Source organism: Garra rufa, chromosome 22 (genome assembly GCF_049309525.1).
Source record: "Garra rufa chromosome 22, GarRuf1.0, whole genome shotgun sequence".
Taxonomy (NCBI): domain Eukaryota; kingdom Metazoa; phylum Chordata; class Actinopteri; order Cypriniformes; family Cyprinidae; genus Garra; species Garra rufa.
The window spans coordinates 32,411,780-32,427,767 of record NC_133382.1 but is presented as its reverse complement, the minus strand read 5'-3'; the positions used below and the strand labels follow the sequence as shown (position 1 = coordinate 32,427,767).

The following is a 15,988-nucleotide window of genomic DNA, read 5'->3' as shown; positions in this document are numbered from 1 at the left end:
GGTTTTCCTAAAACTAACGATTAAAAATGGGAAAAATCCCATAGACTTACATTGACGGAATGTTCAAATGAGCCAAGACTTTTCAAACTCCAACTGTCAAAACTCCCAGAATCCTTTGAGACTCAATCATCAATCAAACTCATTCAAACTGATCTATCTATCTATCTATCTATCTATCTATCTATCTATCTATCTATCTATCCTTGCTAGTCATGCTAAAATCATGCAAGTGACCTGCTAATCATGCTAACAATAAGCTAGTGACATGCTAGTGACATGCTAGCAACTTGCTAATAATGCTAGCACCATGCTAGCGACATGCTAAGAACATGTTAACAATGCTAGCAACATGCCAGTGACATGTTAGTCATGCTAGCAAATATGCTAGACATGCTAGAAACATGTTAGAAACATACTAGTGACTTGCTTTTAAACTTCTTTAAACTTTTTAAACTTTTCAGACTTCTTTAAACCTTTTCAACTTCTTTAAACTCCTTTAAATTTTAATAAACTTTTCAAACTTTCTGGTCCGGCTTTCTCAAGCCAACTTAAAGTTTGTCTTGACGAACTTTTTTTATCTAGTTATTGTTGAAAACAGTTTTGCTGTTTAATATTTTTGCTGTGCTACATACTGTGACAGCCTTTATTTGAAACATACATTTCTGACATTATAAATATCTTTACTCCCACTTCTGATTGTATGCGTCCTTTCTGAACGGAAATATTATTTTTCTTTAACTTTTGAACAGCAGCATAAATACTACTGTGTTAGCTTTGCAACAAACTATTGTAATACCAATGAGTCTCCCACATGCTTTACGTGAGAGGTTTCTGCCTGCGCAGATCCTTTAACATAAGTGACTAAAGAGGTTCTATTTCAGTTAGCATATATGCATAACTCAATAGGTTTTGAAAAGGTGCTTTGAAATATCAGAGTCAATCAAGTTCAAATACCTGACAGTAAAGATAAACACAAGAAACTGATCTTAACAGGATGTTTACATTCACACTTATTTAAACCGGTATGCAGTCGAAATGACACGCAATCCGTTCCCCTCCAATCCAATCCATTCAATCAGGTATTTGCTCATGCGAGATCCTGCAAATGCATGATCAAAACCTCAGAGACACGGGTCAATAACTGCTGACCGTCTGGAAAGGCGCTCTGTCAAACCCTGGCGCCTCTGCTAGACATAATGTGCCACGGTGAGTCATAGCAAGAGAGATAATCTGTAAATAATGAATTAGCTTCAGGGCAGAATGCTGCATGTTGGTAATGTATGGCAGAAGTCTCCTGCTCCATGGTGTCTGTGCTTATTTGGTTAGTTTAGAAAATGCGCAGCAAGGGCGCTCTGAATGCTCTGTTTGTTAAATGCAGAGAACAAGAAAAAGCGAAAGCCTCTGCAAATATGTGTGGACGGCGGAGAACAAATAAACGGCTCTTTGAAGCGGGATACAGGGGCTTTCCCAACAGACGCAAAGCCAGCCACCCCAAGCCTCCAGGCCTCAGAGGTCCAAACACATCCAGTTAACAGGGCCACAAAGTTCAGCGGCTCTTACCGACAGACTGTGGGATCCAATTACTGGAGATACAGGGGTAGGACCGAACTGCCGACTCAGCGGATAAGCTTCTCAATGGACCAGCGCTCTAGTAACTCTTACTGGAAGACGAGGCTTTTCTGCCGTGCGTACGCTGTCGCCGATGAGTTGCATAAAGAAATGTCACCCTGATTCAAGTGCATTTAGTCCTCCTTTTACCGTCATACATCACTATTCTCGCTGTTGGCTATCAGTCCATCGTTTCCCGTTGACCTCATTGTCTTGACGGACTGTATCGAGGTCCAAATAGCTCCTTCCCGAACCTATCATCCTCCTGCATCTCTCCTTTCCTACCCTCCCAGCACAGATCACTTACCACCAGCAAGGTGACATCATTGCACTATTTCTGGGATCTGTGACAAACTGTGGCCCCGCTCCACCACAATTATGTCATCGAACGGCGCTGGGTTACGGATATGGACCGAAGCTGAATGAGCATAATCACTCATTCACTCGCTGAGCCTAGGGACCGTAAGACACACCGAGTCAGGGCTGAGGCTCAGCATCACAGAGACCTGGGGCTAGCAAGCAGGCTCTGAGGTTCCTGTTACTCAGTGTTACCACAATGCTGGTGTTACAAGGAAATGAGTGACTTACCATCATAACCTCTGATTCATGTATGTCAGAGTGGATGGAAACCACATGTGTCACTCATTTTTTCTTATCAGGAATACTTTCATTGCCAAAAAAAATGCTGATGGTGTTGTTTGATCACTTGCACTTAGACAGTCTAGCTGCACCTAATCAAGGATGCTCTTAATAAATAATAGATATTATATCCACACAGTCCATTTTAACCAAGTGATGTATGAAATGATGTAGCACTGTGCCTTGTTCGCTTAAATTACGCCACTGACCTTATTTTCAGCAGGTATATGCAAATAAGCAGCATTCTTAGGAAAATTAGGTAAACAGAATACTCCATTTATTACAAAAACTGTTATATCTTCAGTTTAAGTGTCCATGGCATTGAATTTTAATATTATATTATATAATATTATATGAATAAAATATATATTATTATTACTTTCATACAGTGCCTTGCGAAATTATTCATACCCCTACATTTTTTTTTTTTCACATTTTGTTGTGTTGCTGCCTTATGTTAAACTACTTTAAATTACTTTTTTCCCACATCAATCTACACTCCCTACTAAATAATGGCAAAGCAAAAAATAGGTTTTTAACATTTGTGCAAATGTTTTAAAAATAAAAAACTGAAAAGATCCCATTGCTTAAGTATTCATACCCTTTTCTGGGACACTCGAAATTTAGCTCAGGAGCATTCATATTGCTTCTAGATGTTACTACACTTCGAGTGGAGTTAAACTGTGGCAAATTCATTTGAATGAGTATGATTTAGAAAGGCGCACACCTCTCGGAAAAGGTCTAACAGCTGAAAATGCATATCAGAGCAAAAACCAAGTCCTGAGGTCAAGATAACTGCCTGTAGAGCTCAGTGACAGACTTGCATTAAGGCAATGATCTAGGGAAGAGTTCAGAAAAAATATGCTGCATTGAAGGTTCACAGAAGCATGTAGCCTCTATTATCCATAATGGAAGATGATTTGGAACAACTAGGACTCTATAAAATGTCTGCCAGCCCCCATCCAAGCTGACAGAGCTAGAGAGGTGAAAAAGTGAGGCAAAGAATGGCAGACAATTGCCAAATGCAGATGTGCAAAGCTTGTCATACCCAAAAAGACTTGAGGCTGTAAAGGTGCTTCAACTATGTACTGAGTTAAGGGTATGAATACTTATGCAATGTACTTATTTCAGTGTTTTATTTTTAATAAATTTGTAAAATTTGCAAATCTGTTTTTTTGCTTTGTCATTATTATGGTGTATGGAGTGTAAACAGATGTGGGGAAAAAATAATTTAAAACAGTTTAACATAATGCTGCAACAAAACAAAATGTGAAAAAAATATATACACCGCTGGTCAAACATTTGGGATTAGTACGATTTTTTATGTATTTTAAATATGTTTCTAATGCTCATCAAGGCTGTGTTTATTTAATCAAAAATACAGAAAAAAAGTAATATTGTGAAATATTACTACAATATAAAACAACGTTCTTCTGTTTTAATATAAATTAAAAATATGTTTATTTTTGTGATCAAAGCTGAATTTTTCAGCGTCACTATTCCAGTATTCAGTGTCACATTAACCTTCAGAAATCATTCTAATATGCTGATTTATTATCAGTGCTGAAAACAGTTGTTGCTTAATATTTTTTTGAAACCTGTGATACTTCTTTCAGGATTCTTCGATGAATAAATATTTAAAATAGATGAATATTTAAAATAGAAATCTAACAATATATGCTACTGTTTAGAAGTTTGTATTCTTTATTTTTTTTACTTTTATCCAGCAAGGATGTGTTAAATTGACAAAAAGTGATAGCAAAGATTATATTGTTAGAAAAGATTTATATTTTGAATAAATGCTGTTCTTTTAAAATTTTTATTAATCAAAGAATTCTGAAAAAAGTATCACAGGTTCCAAAAAAATATTTGGAAGCACAACTGTTGCCAACATAGATAATAAATCAGCATATTAGAATGATTTCTGAAGGGTCATGTGACACTGAAGACCAGAGTAATAGACGATGAAAATTCAGCTTTGCATCACAAAATACATATTTTAATGTATATTAAAATAGAAACCATTATTTTATAATGTAATAACATTTTGCAGTTCTATTGTTTGTTTTTTTCAGTTTTTTTTTTTTTATCAACTTCTGAGCGGCAGTGTATATATTTTTTGCAAATCTGCAGTTAATAGGGCCAGGACTTTTTTGAAATAAATATAGAATATTCATAGTGACAAGATGATTAAAGACTGATTGATGATTAAGAGAGAGAGGGTGGTGGGATCAAAAGAGATCCACGAGCTGGGACTTGAACACGGGAGCCTGGAAGCAAACGTCCCTATATGTCGGCACGCTGCCTTCAAGGCTATCGGAGCTGACTAAAAACCGAACTATGTGAGATATGGCTGTATAACAGCACAGCTGTGATTCAGCTGTAGGTAATCATAGCTGAGCCCAAGCCTCCATTACTAATTAGAAAACGTCACTCTAGAACTAGTAACGAAGGAGCATTGAGTTGCTTCATTAAAAAGCTTATTGTATTACTGTATTAAACGCTCACTGTATTATGTAGAGTTAAGTATTATGAGAGAGAGGTGGACTGGTCAAGTGTGATTACCTGTATCTGATACAGAATTTATTCTTCAGCTCAATCTCATATGTGACCCTGGACCACAAAACCAGTCTTAAGTCGCTGGGGTATATTTGTAGCAATAGCCAAAAATACATTGTATGGGTCAAAATTATTGATTTTTCTTTTATGTCAAAAATCATTAGGAAATTAAGTAAAGATCATGTTCCATGAAGATTTTTTGTAAAATCCCTACTGTAAAACTATCAAAATGTAATTTTTGATTAGTAATATGCATTGCTAAGAACTTAATTTGGACAACTTTAAAGGTGATTTTCTCAGTATTTTGATTTTTTGCACCTTTAGATTTCAGATTTTCAAATAGATTTATCTCGGCCAAATATTGTCCTATCCTAACAAACCATACATCAATAGAAAGCTTATTTATTGAGCTTTCATATGATGTATATATCTCAGTTTTGTAAAATTTAACCTTATGACTGGTTTTGTGGTCCAGGGTCACATATTCACAATAAATATTCACATTGATGTAGATTTAAGCGCACGCAGACTCTAAAATCAAATCTGTGCGTACCCACATATAAATGAGGCACCACATGTCCAAAAACGTCTATTTGAAAATGTTCCATCACCAAATTGCATATTTGAACTATAAACAAGTACATTCTCACCTGAAAACCTCTTAAAACTACATTCCGTGACACAAAAACAGTAATATTTTTTAAATTATAGTAAATTTGGGCATCCGCCATGACACTCACTACGAGAAATACTGCAAGCGGAGTGATACAATTCCAAACTAAATGGCTGTTGGAGTCCTACTGGACTCTAATATCGCACTCTTATTAGCCAATCAGATTTGAGAACAAGAAAGAACTGTTGTATGAACATATATAGGTAGGCAGGAATGTATGTATTTATTTATGTGTTTCTCATGTTATGGTAGTTTTATCAGATTATGGTGGTCAGCTGCATCCTCCACAATCTATTACTCACAATCAGCCTCCAAGCTAAGGAAGTTGCAGTTCGAGTTTTGTAAATGTGTTTGGGATTTTACCTCATGTAATGTGGTTTTACATAATTCCTCATTTCAGGAGCTAAAATAATGTAGACAGAATATGCAAATGATTGCTATAAGGAATTCTCATCAAAATCCCCTTTCATTGTCTTATATGTCATTTTACATTTCAGGAAGTAGCTTCTGTTTAAACAGGTTCCTCCCTTTAAAAACCACTTGCCTTTGTAGGGATGTACCATTCCCTCCATCATGTTCACACTGTCGTCAGGCTGGAGCTGCATTGACACGTCGCCCACGGCTCCCACGAGTTCAGCAAAGAAATCAGCCACATCCCCGCAGTCCTCCAGAAGTACATAACGATCCTGACGATTGGTGAAGTAGGAGTCGCTCAGATTGGCCCTGTATGAGATCATATCATATCACACTTAAGAGTGGGCGATCAACATTCACCACCTCCATTGAGCAACCTTGAAACAATACCTATGGAAATGTTTTGAGAGAATTGATGGTATTCGCATTGCAGGCATATTTTAGTTACCCCGCCACAACATACATTTGTAAACATGCGTCTTATCTGTGACACATATATTGGTGACATACGCATGTGTACACACCCACTAATGATGAGACTGTTGTCAAAAAGGTATGCCTTGATGTGCTGCAATCCGATGGTTTCATTGAAGCGTTCAGGAACCAGAAGTCGAAGGAGTCCCCGCAGGTCAGGCGTGTGGTACAGGGACACCCTCATCTGCTCAGGAAAGCGCTGGAGCAACGGCAGTAACATTGTGCGGGAATTGTGCTTACCTTCAGGTGTAAAAATAACAAACAGGGAATAAGAAGCAATAAATCAGTGCAATAAATAAATAGGTTTACATGCATGCAACATCAAAAAAAATGCTTTTACTTTTTTCCAAAATATGCATTTAATATCATCTCATTTTTCAATTCAAGTCACAAGATTCAGTCTGTCTAAACCTCTCCTTGCCGCAAGCCTACTCTGCTCTGATTGGTCAGATGGCCCAGTCTTTTGCGATTGGTATTTTGAACAGTTGATTGAAAATATAAACATCTATTATTAATCGTACTTACAGCCACCTGGTCCAAATAAACAGGGTACTGAGCCATCTTTCGAGAGCAAGCATTTTGTGAATCCCACAGTTTCTTTAGAATACAAAATGCATGTTATTTTTCATTTAGTACTGACCCGAATAAGATATTTCACAAAAAAGACATTTACATATAAACTTACATTTTAAGAGAAAATAATAGTTAAATTTATAAAAAAAATTACGCTGTTCAAAAGTTTACATACGCTTGATTCTTAATACTGTGTTTGTTACCTGAATGATCCAAGCTGTGTTTTTTTTGTTGTTGTTGTTTTGTTTAGTGATAGTTGTTCATGAGTCCCTTGTTTGCCCTGTACAGTTAAACTGCCCACTGTTCTTCAGAAAAATCCTTTAGGTCCTACAAATTTTTAATTTTCAAGATTTGTGTATTTGAACCCTTTCCAACTACGACTATATGATTTTGAGATCCATTTTTTCATACCGAGGACAACTGAGGGACTCGTATGCAACTATTACAGAAGGTTCAATCACTCACTTGATGCTTCAGAAGGAAAAACAATGCATTAAGATCCAGGGGTGTAAACTTTTGAATGGAATGCAGATGTGTACATTTTTCTTATTTTGCCTAAATACCATATTTAAAAAAAAAAAAAAAAAATAGAAGCTACAGAAGATACATGTTTCCCAGAAGACAAAATAAGTCAAATTTACCCTGACAATGGGCAGTTTAACTGTTCAGGACAAACAAGGGACCCATGAACAACTATCACCAAACTCAGGTAACAACACAGTATTAAGAATCAAGCGTATGTAAACTTTTAGACTATTATTTTCTCTTGTGGACTATAAATGTCTTTTATGTTAAACATCTTATTCAGGTCAGTGCTAAAAAAAAAACAACAACAAATAAAAAAACATGCATTTTGTATGATCCCTCTTATTTTGGTCAAATAATTAACATTTTGCAGATCATGCAATGGTGTATGTAAACTTTTGACTTAAACTGTATATGTTTTAAGCATTTTTTAAAGAATACACTGTCATTGGAGAAATTTGTTTTGAGAAGACCTTGACCCCCTCTGACCCCATCACATTACTGCTCATTTGCATAGAAGGTGATATTGTACACACTGCCAACAGTTAAAGTCGTTCACGCTAGGAATCACCAACACACCTCTCTCTCTTTGTGAACACCCTCTCATAATCCTCTCATAATGAGAGTCATTTTCAGAAGATCAAGCAGAACCTGAACCACTAAAATGAAGCTCTATGCTGCAATATGATGCTCCAGTTACCACAAAATATTAGATTATGAATTCTTAGAACATCATTGGGCGAGATGTACAGCACACTGAAAGCAGTCAATGGGATGACTAACAGTTCCTGTCAAGCAGTTTGCAAGGTAAAAGAAATGGGGAAAAAAAAAACAGGGAGGAGGTCTGAACTCTAACCTATAATTACTAAACTGGAAATCCTCCAAAATTACACCCATGCAGCTATATCAGAATAGAAATGGCGTATACATGTTAGTGTTGACAAAAGGAAATGAACATTGGCAGGGGCTTTCCTGTAGGCTTTATTTCCTTCTGATGGTTTCACAGGAGAGCGATCGAAAAGATCAAGCTATGACTGTTCAGAATGTGCAGAATGTAAAAGGAAGTAAAAAAAAAAACAATACTGAGGGAGGTTTGAGAATAAGTGAGAATGAGAGGCTTTGTTCACACAGCACACAATCTGATCTGCTTTCGAAACCTGATCTTTGGGACTGATTGTCTATACTGTCATTTAATTAATGAAATCAGATCCACACGTTTAGTGTAATCAACATCTGCGAGCCTGAAATCACTCATTCTTTCAGCATTCATTCCAATGTGACCATAATGAGTGAAAACCACTTATAGATGTGATTTAGATGGTATTGGATCACCAATTATGTTTTTGTGGTTCAGACTACAACAACTCAGAGGATTTGGGTTGGATATGCCATCGGCCGTCTGTCCAAACAAAGCCTGAGTGTGTGTGTGTGTGTGTGTGTGTGTGTTTGAAATGAGTAAAAGAAACACAAAAACAGACCTCTTGAGCCTCTGGTGTAATCCAGCAGAAAAGACACTTTGAGATCAGGTGCATGATCTTCCTGTGAGCGCTCTAAAGCCTCTTCCATGCAATCAACCTTCGAAACAATTAGAAAGGCAATAAATACACTATACTAGGGTTTACAAATGTTCTGTATTGCACTATTTTTCATTTTGATTCTACTCCTGCTGTAGGAACCTTATGGCTTGTCTGGCTGGTTTTGCATGTTGATTTAAACAAGGAAATGTACTTTATTGTACATTGAGATGGTGATTAAAATCAACCTTTAAATTGAGATTTAGCAAACACCACCAGATCAAAATTAAATTCTGCTGAGGTCATTTTTCAGAATATGTTAGCAGATCTGACTTGAGCTACTGTTTATAACTGATCATCTTAATCTCACAGCAGTAAAAATAGAAGATGAGATATGCTAAACTTCCAGGAGCAGCTTCCTCTTATGGAAAATTTTTGATCAGGCCACAGTCAACGGCAAAAAACAGCCTTTTCCCTTTTAAGCTATGTTTTATTTACTGGTATGTGCAGACAGGTTACATACGAGATCTTGTTCTAGTGGTCCTGTGCCCAGATACAGTGATGCCATCACCACACGACTCTTGGCTGTCTTGATACGAGCCTTGGCAAACAAAAAAAAACCAACAAACTAAATGAGAAGCACTGAGTAAAGCTTTTTACAAGCTATATTATGACAAAACAAACTGATATAAAATGATTCAAGACGATTTAAGTATTCTTTACATAAACACAGCTAGACAATCTTCTCAAATGGAAAAAATTGATTATATATATATACACACACACACACACATTTAAAATATTCCTGTATATGTATGTAATAAATATTTATAAATAATTAATTACTTTTTAATATTATTTAATATCTTTTTTAATATTACATTATTTTATTAATTTTTAGAGACATCAAAATTAAAATCTATTTTGCATGGCAACATCAAAGTGGTTAAAAAATTATATATAATATATATTATATATAAATATTAAAAATTTACCTATTTTTATAAATGTATTTGTATTTTTAAATGTATATAAAATATTCATATAAATATATAAATATAAATATAAATATATAGTTATATTTTTTAATATATTTAAACTAATTAAAAAATATATTTTTTAAAAAAGGTTTTAAATTTTAATTTAAAATTTCTTTTTTAATCTTACATGATTTTTTATTTTAAAATTATATATATATATATATAATTTCTAAAAATATTATGTGTTTGTTTGCATGCATATTTTTATTTTTTGAATATATATATATATATATATATATATATATATATATATATAAAATATTCATATATATGTATGTATATTTTATATTTCTTTATATATTATATATAAAATATACATCATTAAATATGCATACATATATTGTATAAATATTTAATATATATGTGTGTGTGTGTATGTAAATATAAATAAATAAATAAATAAATAAATATATAAATATATATATATATATATATATACATACACACACCTTTTTCAAAATTAAAATAAAACCTATTAAATATCTCCTGATGTTTAGAATGAACATTTGGCACAAATCCACTTGTTTTATTAAACACAACCTCATCTTCCCATAACTATCATCCCGGTAATATATTTTACAATGACATGATATAAATAGGAAGGCACTAAATGGAGTGTGATAATATCTATTGTTAATAAGATATCAGAGATTTCAGTTTTACAACCTTATAGTCATATTTACCGGCAATACAGTTCTGTGAAGGTGCAATTACTTGCCTTTCACCCAGTAAGTTCACAATTATACACTCAAAGCATACCTTCATAGCCTGATAAAACTCATCAGGTGAGTGAAGGATGCGTATGCGGCCCCCAGGGACCCTAAAAGCAGGTACATAATCAGCCATCCAGTGGAACCGAGAGTGGAGGCCCTCAACACCAGTGAAGCCTGGAGGTCTGGAGGAGGCCAGGGGGGCTGAGTCCGCCTCTGCCAGGAGAGGGGCCAAGAGCAGCACAGTGGACCTACAGGATGACAGGAAGTAAAAGAGAAATAAGAGGCGGAGAAAACCTTTAATCACAATCCAAACCTGTGAAACCTCTTCCACTGTACACAATGCACTGCAGTGTTTCAGTTTATGGTATTAAGTAAACATTGTAAAATCTGGTAAGTGAACAGTGTTGCTTGGTTGTTGCTTCCTGTTGGCTATCAAACAACATAATATACACAACTGATAAAAAGTTTGGAGTTGGTTAGATTGTTAATGACTTTGAAGGAAGTCTCATGCTGACCAAGGCTGCATTTTTTTTTATCTAAAATACAGTAAAAGCAGTAATATTGTGAAATTCCATTTGTCAGTGTCACATGATCCTTCAGAAGTCATTCAAATATGATAATTTGGTGTACAAGAAGTCATTCCTACTATTAACAATGTAAAATTTTAGAATATTTAATGTATGATTTAAGATTTTTCAGAATTCTTGGATAAGCAGACGATCAGAAGAAGAGCATTTGATTTAAAATGTTCATTTCAAAAAGTGATACACTACAGTGTATTTTCAGCTATTTTTGCTCTTTTAAAAACTATTACTTTATTTGTAGTGCTTTTTTTCTTCATTTTCTAACACATTTTATAATGATAATTACACTACCAGTCAAAAGTTTTTGAACAGTAAGATTTTTAATGTTTTTTAAAGACATCTCTTCAGCTCATCAAGCCTGCATTTTTTTGATCCAAAATACAGCAAAACAGTAAAAGTGTGATTTTTTTTTTTTACTATTTAAAAGAATTGTTTTCTATTTGAATATATTTTAACATGTTTATTCCTGTGATTAATGCTAAATTTTCAGCAGCATTACTCAAGTCTTTGTCACACGATCCTTCAGAAATCATTCTAATATTCTGATTTGCTGTTCAAGAAACATTTATTATTATTATTATTATTATTATTATTATTATTATTATCAATATTTAAAACAGCTGAGTATATTTTCTCAGGATTCTTTAATGAATAGAAAGATCCAAAGATCAGCATTTATCTGAAATAAAAAGATTTTGTAACATTATAAACTATAGCATTCAAAAGCATTTTTACAAGGAAAGAAATTATAGAAATTAATACTTTTATTTAGCAAGGATGCTTAAATTGATCAAAAGTGATGATAAAGCCATTTATAATGTTAGAAAAGATTTCTATTTCAGATAAGTGCTGTTCTTCTAAACATTCTATTCATCAAAGAAACCTGAAAAAAAATCAACATAATAATAATAATAAATGTTTTTTTGAGCAGCAAATCAGAATATTAGAATGATTTCAGAAGGACCATGTGACTGGATGAATGATGCAAAAAATTAGTATATTTTAAAATATATTCAAATATATATATTTTTTATTTTAAATAGTAAAAATATTTCAAAATTGTACTGTTTTTGCTCTACTTTGGATCAAATAAATGCATGCTTGGTGAGCAGAAGAGAATTCTTAAAACAAATTGACTGGTAGTGCATATTTGTGAAAATCTGACTTGAAATCTGAAAACAAAATCTTTATTGTTGCATCTTGGTTTGCGACCTCTTTTAGAACAGTGAATGAAACCAATAATAATACTTTTTAACATTTCATTAGCAATTACACCAAAAACTAATGTTAGAGAGTTGCTTTGACTGTGCAGTATAAACCAGTACACTTCATAGTTGTTGTGATTCTGAAAAAGCAATAACTAAACCAAAACTTGATTTCCAACTACTCAGAACAGAACAAGTCCAGCTCCAAATGCAACAGTGTCCAAAAGACAAAGGCAGTAATATGGTCTGTATGACACAGCATGAAGTCTCAAACTGCAACCCTTCACTCAGATCTACTGCCAAACACCAAGGTCACTCTGAGTTCTCTACAACCCAGACGGTGCTTTTCTTCACAGAACCCAGAGTCTCACCGCACACTACAGTAGATCTCACATAACTCCTGAGAAAACAAAATGAAAAGAGGCGCCTCTGAGAACGCTGTGACCCTGTGGAGACTGAGCGTAAAACAATGAGAAGGTCAATCATGGGTGAGTTTACAAATCTATACAAGTTAGCTATCTGCGTCTCTCAGATCCATCCAAGACCCATGTTTCAAAGCCCTTTATGGACATCACATCTGCCTAAACAAGTTAGGAAATTTCAGGAAAAGGTCTACACTTATATCAGACTGAAAAGTGATTTGATTAAAGCCACCTTTTCAGAAGAATGCTTACAGTGAATGGCTGCTTTCTAAACCAGGCTTCTTGAATAAGGCTTATAACAGCAGTTTCACGAGAATATCTGATTAAACTAAAGGCCAACCAGGGCTACATTTTCCTTAAGAAAAAAAAAACAATTTAAGGAAGAATCTGTTGGTTAACATGAACACGTGTCCATGAATTTGGTGTACAGCTAAGCTGTCAGATAACACATGCCTGAAACAGATAACATCATTTTAATAAAAGCAACCTCTGACAGAGCATATCTGACCATCTGCTTGCAGTCTCGGTTTGTTTAGTTTAAGTTATTTAGATGATTTACTATCCCACTAACTAGCTTGCAGTTTAACAGCTCATTAAACAGTTAGATAACCCAAAAAAACGAAGGCTATTTCATTATAACTATTATAATTTAATCGCCCTCATCCTGTTCCAAATCTACATGACTTACATTTTTCTGTGGAAGGAGTCACTGTTTATTTTAACAGCATATTTGGGTCGACTATATCTTTAAGAGAACATAATACTGTTTACTGGAAATTAACTAATAAACATTAGCACGACAAAAGCAGTAAACATCTTTATTGTCCTAATGTTTACGGCTCATATTCTCAAGATTACTTCGACAACTGTAACTACACATGAATTTAACATCTCTCCTTTACACAACCACAAGCTAGCATTAGCCTGACACGCTTGACTTTACTATTACGCGATTTCTATCGACTGTCTTTGTGTAATGCAAACGCCTGCTATCGTTTACCCTCTTCTCCGCTCATTTGTCCTGAAAAAGCGGTCTGTTATCCTCGTGAAAACCCAGGAGAAAGCAGGAGTATACGCAGAGAACACAAGTCTTTTCCATGTCATGGGCGCCGCCATGTTTTCACTGCATTTTGAATGTCAAAACTTTATCTAACACATACTCTACATGCGGCCCGAGACTGACGTTTGTGGTAGTGTAAACAAGTTGGCTGGTTATAATAAGAGAACCTGCAGGGTTGACAAGCTGGTTTGTCATTTTCTATACGTTTTTATCCATTATAAAAATGCTACATTATCTCTTGTACGCTGCACCTTCTTTATGTACAGGCCTATTTGAATTGACCTGTAGCCATCTACAGTCAAACCAAAAATTTTCAGACACCTTAAACATTCTCACCTTATCACAGTTTATTCGCTATAGTATATAAAATGGTTATAAAAGATGACAAGGACTCAGAGTTAAACTGTGTGCATCTTGATAATGCCTGTTAACTTTGATAGAAAGTTATGTAATGGATTACAATCAACCAAAAATTCAGACAACTGTTAGTTTGACAATATTTACACAACTATAAGTGCTTTGTTCACCAATTACCAAGCAATGTTTAATTTTGTTCAGTCTGTGGTGTAAAAAGTTTGCATTTGCAATTAAAGAAAAAACACTTAAGCAAAACAAGGTCAGGTCAAAGTGTCTGAATATTTTTTGGTCCCATGTTTATCAATTGTACTGATAGTTCACTGTATGAAGCATTTCGGGGTATAATATGTCACAGTTTACTTTAATTTGCTATCCTCACTTACATAAATGAACTTTAATGTCCTGCACCCACTAGTAAAAAATATCAAAAATTATATCTGGTGTCTAAATAATTTTTAATTTGATTGTATACCTAAAAAACGTATACAATCAATGTATTTTTAATCAAATAAAATATTAAGTAATGCACCATATATATTATATCAAAATAACATTTCTGCTAGAATACATTAGAATTATTTAGAAATGCTTTTTTCCAAGTGTTTCCTACAACTTTCACTATAACATTATTATTTTAGATTTGTTTACAAACAGTTCAATTTTAACCTCTGCGACTGTGAATCAGAGGAACTAAATGCAGACAGAAAATTTTTATAAAATATAACACATGTGAGTAATTTTAGCATACATTTAAAATATTTCAGGGATTTTTGTCCAAACCTCCAGTTAAATACTTGCACCCTGTATAATTTAAATTAAATTATTAAATAATATTTAAATAAATAATAAGTAGTGCTGTTAAATGAATAATTGCATCCGATCAATTGCATCCAAAGTAAAAGTTTTTGTTTACATAATATGCGTGTGGACTGTGTATATTTATTACGTTTATATAAATACACGCACATGCATGAATGCAGTTATGAAAAAAAATGTTTACATATTAAATATATTTATATATAATATAAATTATATGAATATGCATGTAAATACAAGTAAATATTTTCTAAATATATACTGTTTGTGTGTGTCTTTAAATAAACATAATAAATATACACAGTACACACATATATTATTTTAACCAAAACATTTAATTTGAATGTGATTAATCAAGATTGTTTGACAGCACTAATTATTAACATTATTATTTTAGCTATATTTATTTTAGTATTATATTATCTGCAAACAGTCCAATTTCAACCTGTATATTACATGTGAGTAATTTTAGTATTTTAAATATGTGTGGTATTTTTGTCCTAACCTCTTAAATTCTCATTTGCAACCTTATATAATTTTACATCATTAGATATATATACAATAAATTCTGGATTTACGTGCTCCATAAATATTCAAAACTTCTGATCAGTGAATTTATTAATAATGCAAGAATATCACCAGTCTTATTAGTCTTTCGGAAGGTGGTCTACTGCTATTATCCTATAGATGGCGTATGGAACAAATCCAGCCATGTATGAGTCGAGTCAGCCTTGTGAATACGACTGTACTATACGAATAGGCTACTACTATAGTATAGTATAATATACCATAGCCTACTAAAATACGTCTAC

General features: G+C 33.9%; 1 protein-coding gene across 1 annotated transcript in view; it reads right to left on the bottom strand.

The window, feature by feature from the left end:
• pgs1 (phosphatidylglycerophosphate synthase 1) overlaps nt 1–14,060 on the bottom strand; it is a 29,837-nt gene extending 15,777 nt beyond the window's left edge. The window contains exons 1-6 of the mRNA XM_073828250.1: nt 13,944–14,060; nt 10,779–10,980; nt 9,503–9,580; nt 8,944–9,040; nt 6,418–6,607; nt 6,024–6,202 (exon numbers count right to left, since the gene is read on the bottom strand). Of these exons, the coding sequence (XP_073684351.1) occupies nt 6,024–6,202; nt 6,418–6,607; nt 8,944–9,040; nt 9,503–9,580; nt 10,779–10,980; nt 13,944–14,059 (862 nt within the window). The 5' untranslated portion in view covers nt 14,060. The remainder of the gene's footprint in view (nt 1–6,023; nt 6,203–6,417; nt 6,608–8,943; nt 9,041–9,502; nt 9,581–10,778; nt 10,981–13,943) is intronic.
• Between the last annotated feature and the right edge of the window lie 1,928 nt (nt 14,061–15,988).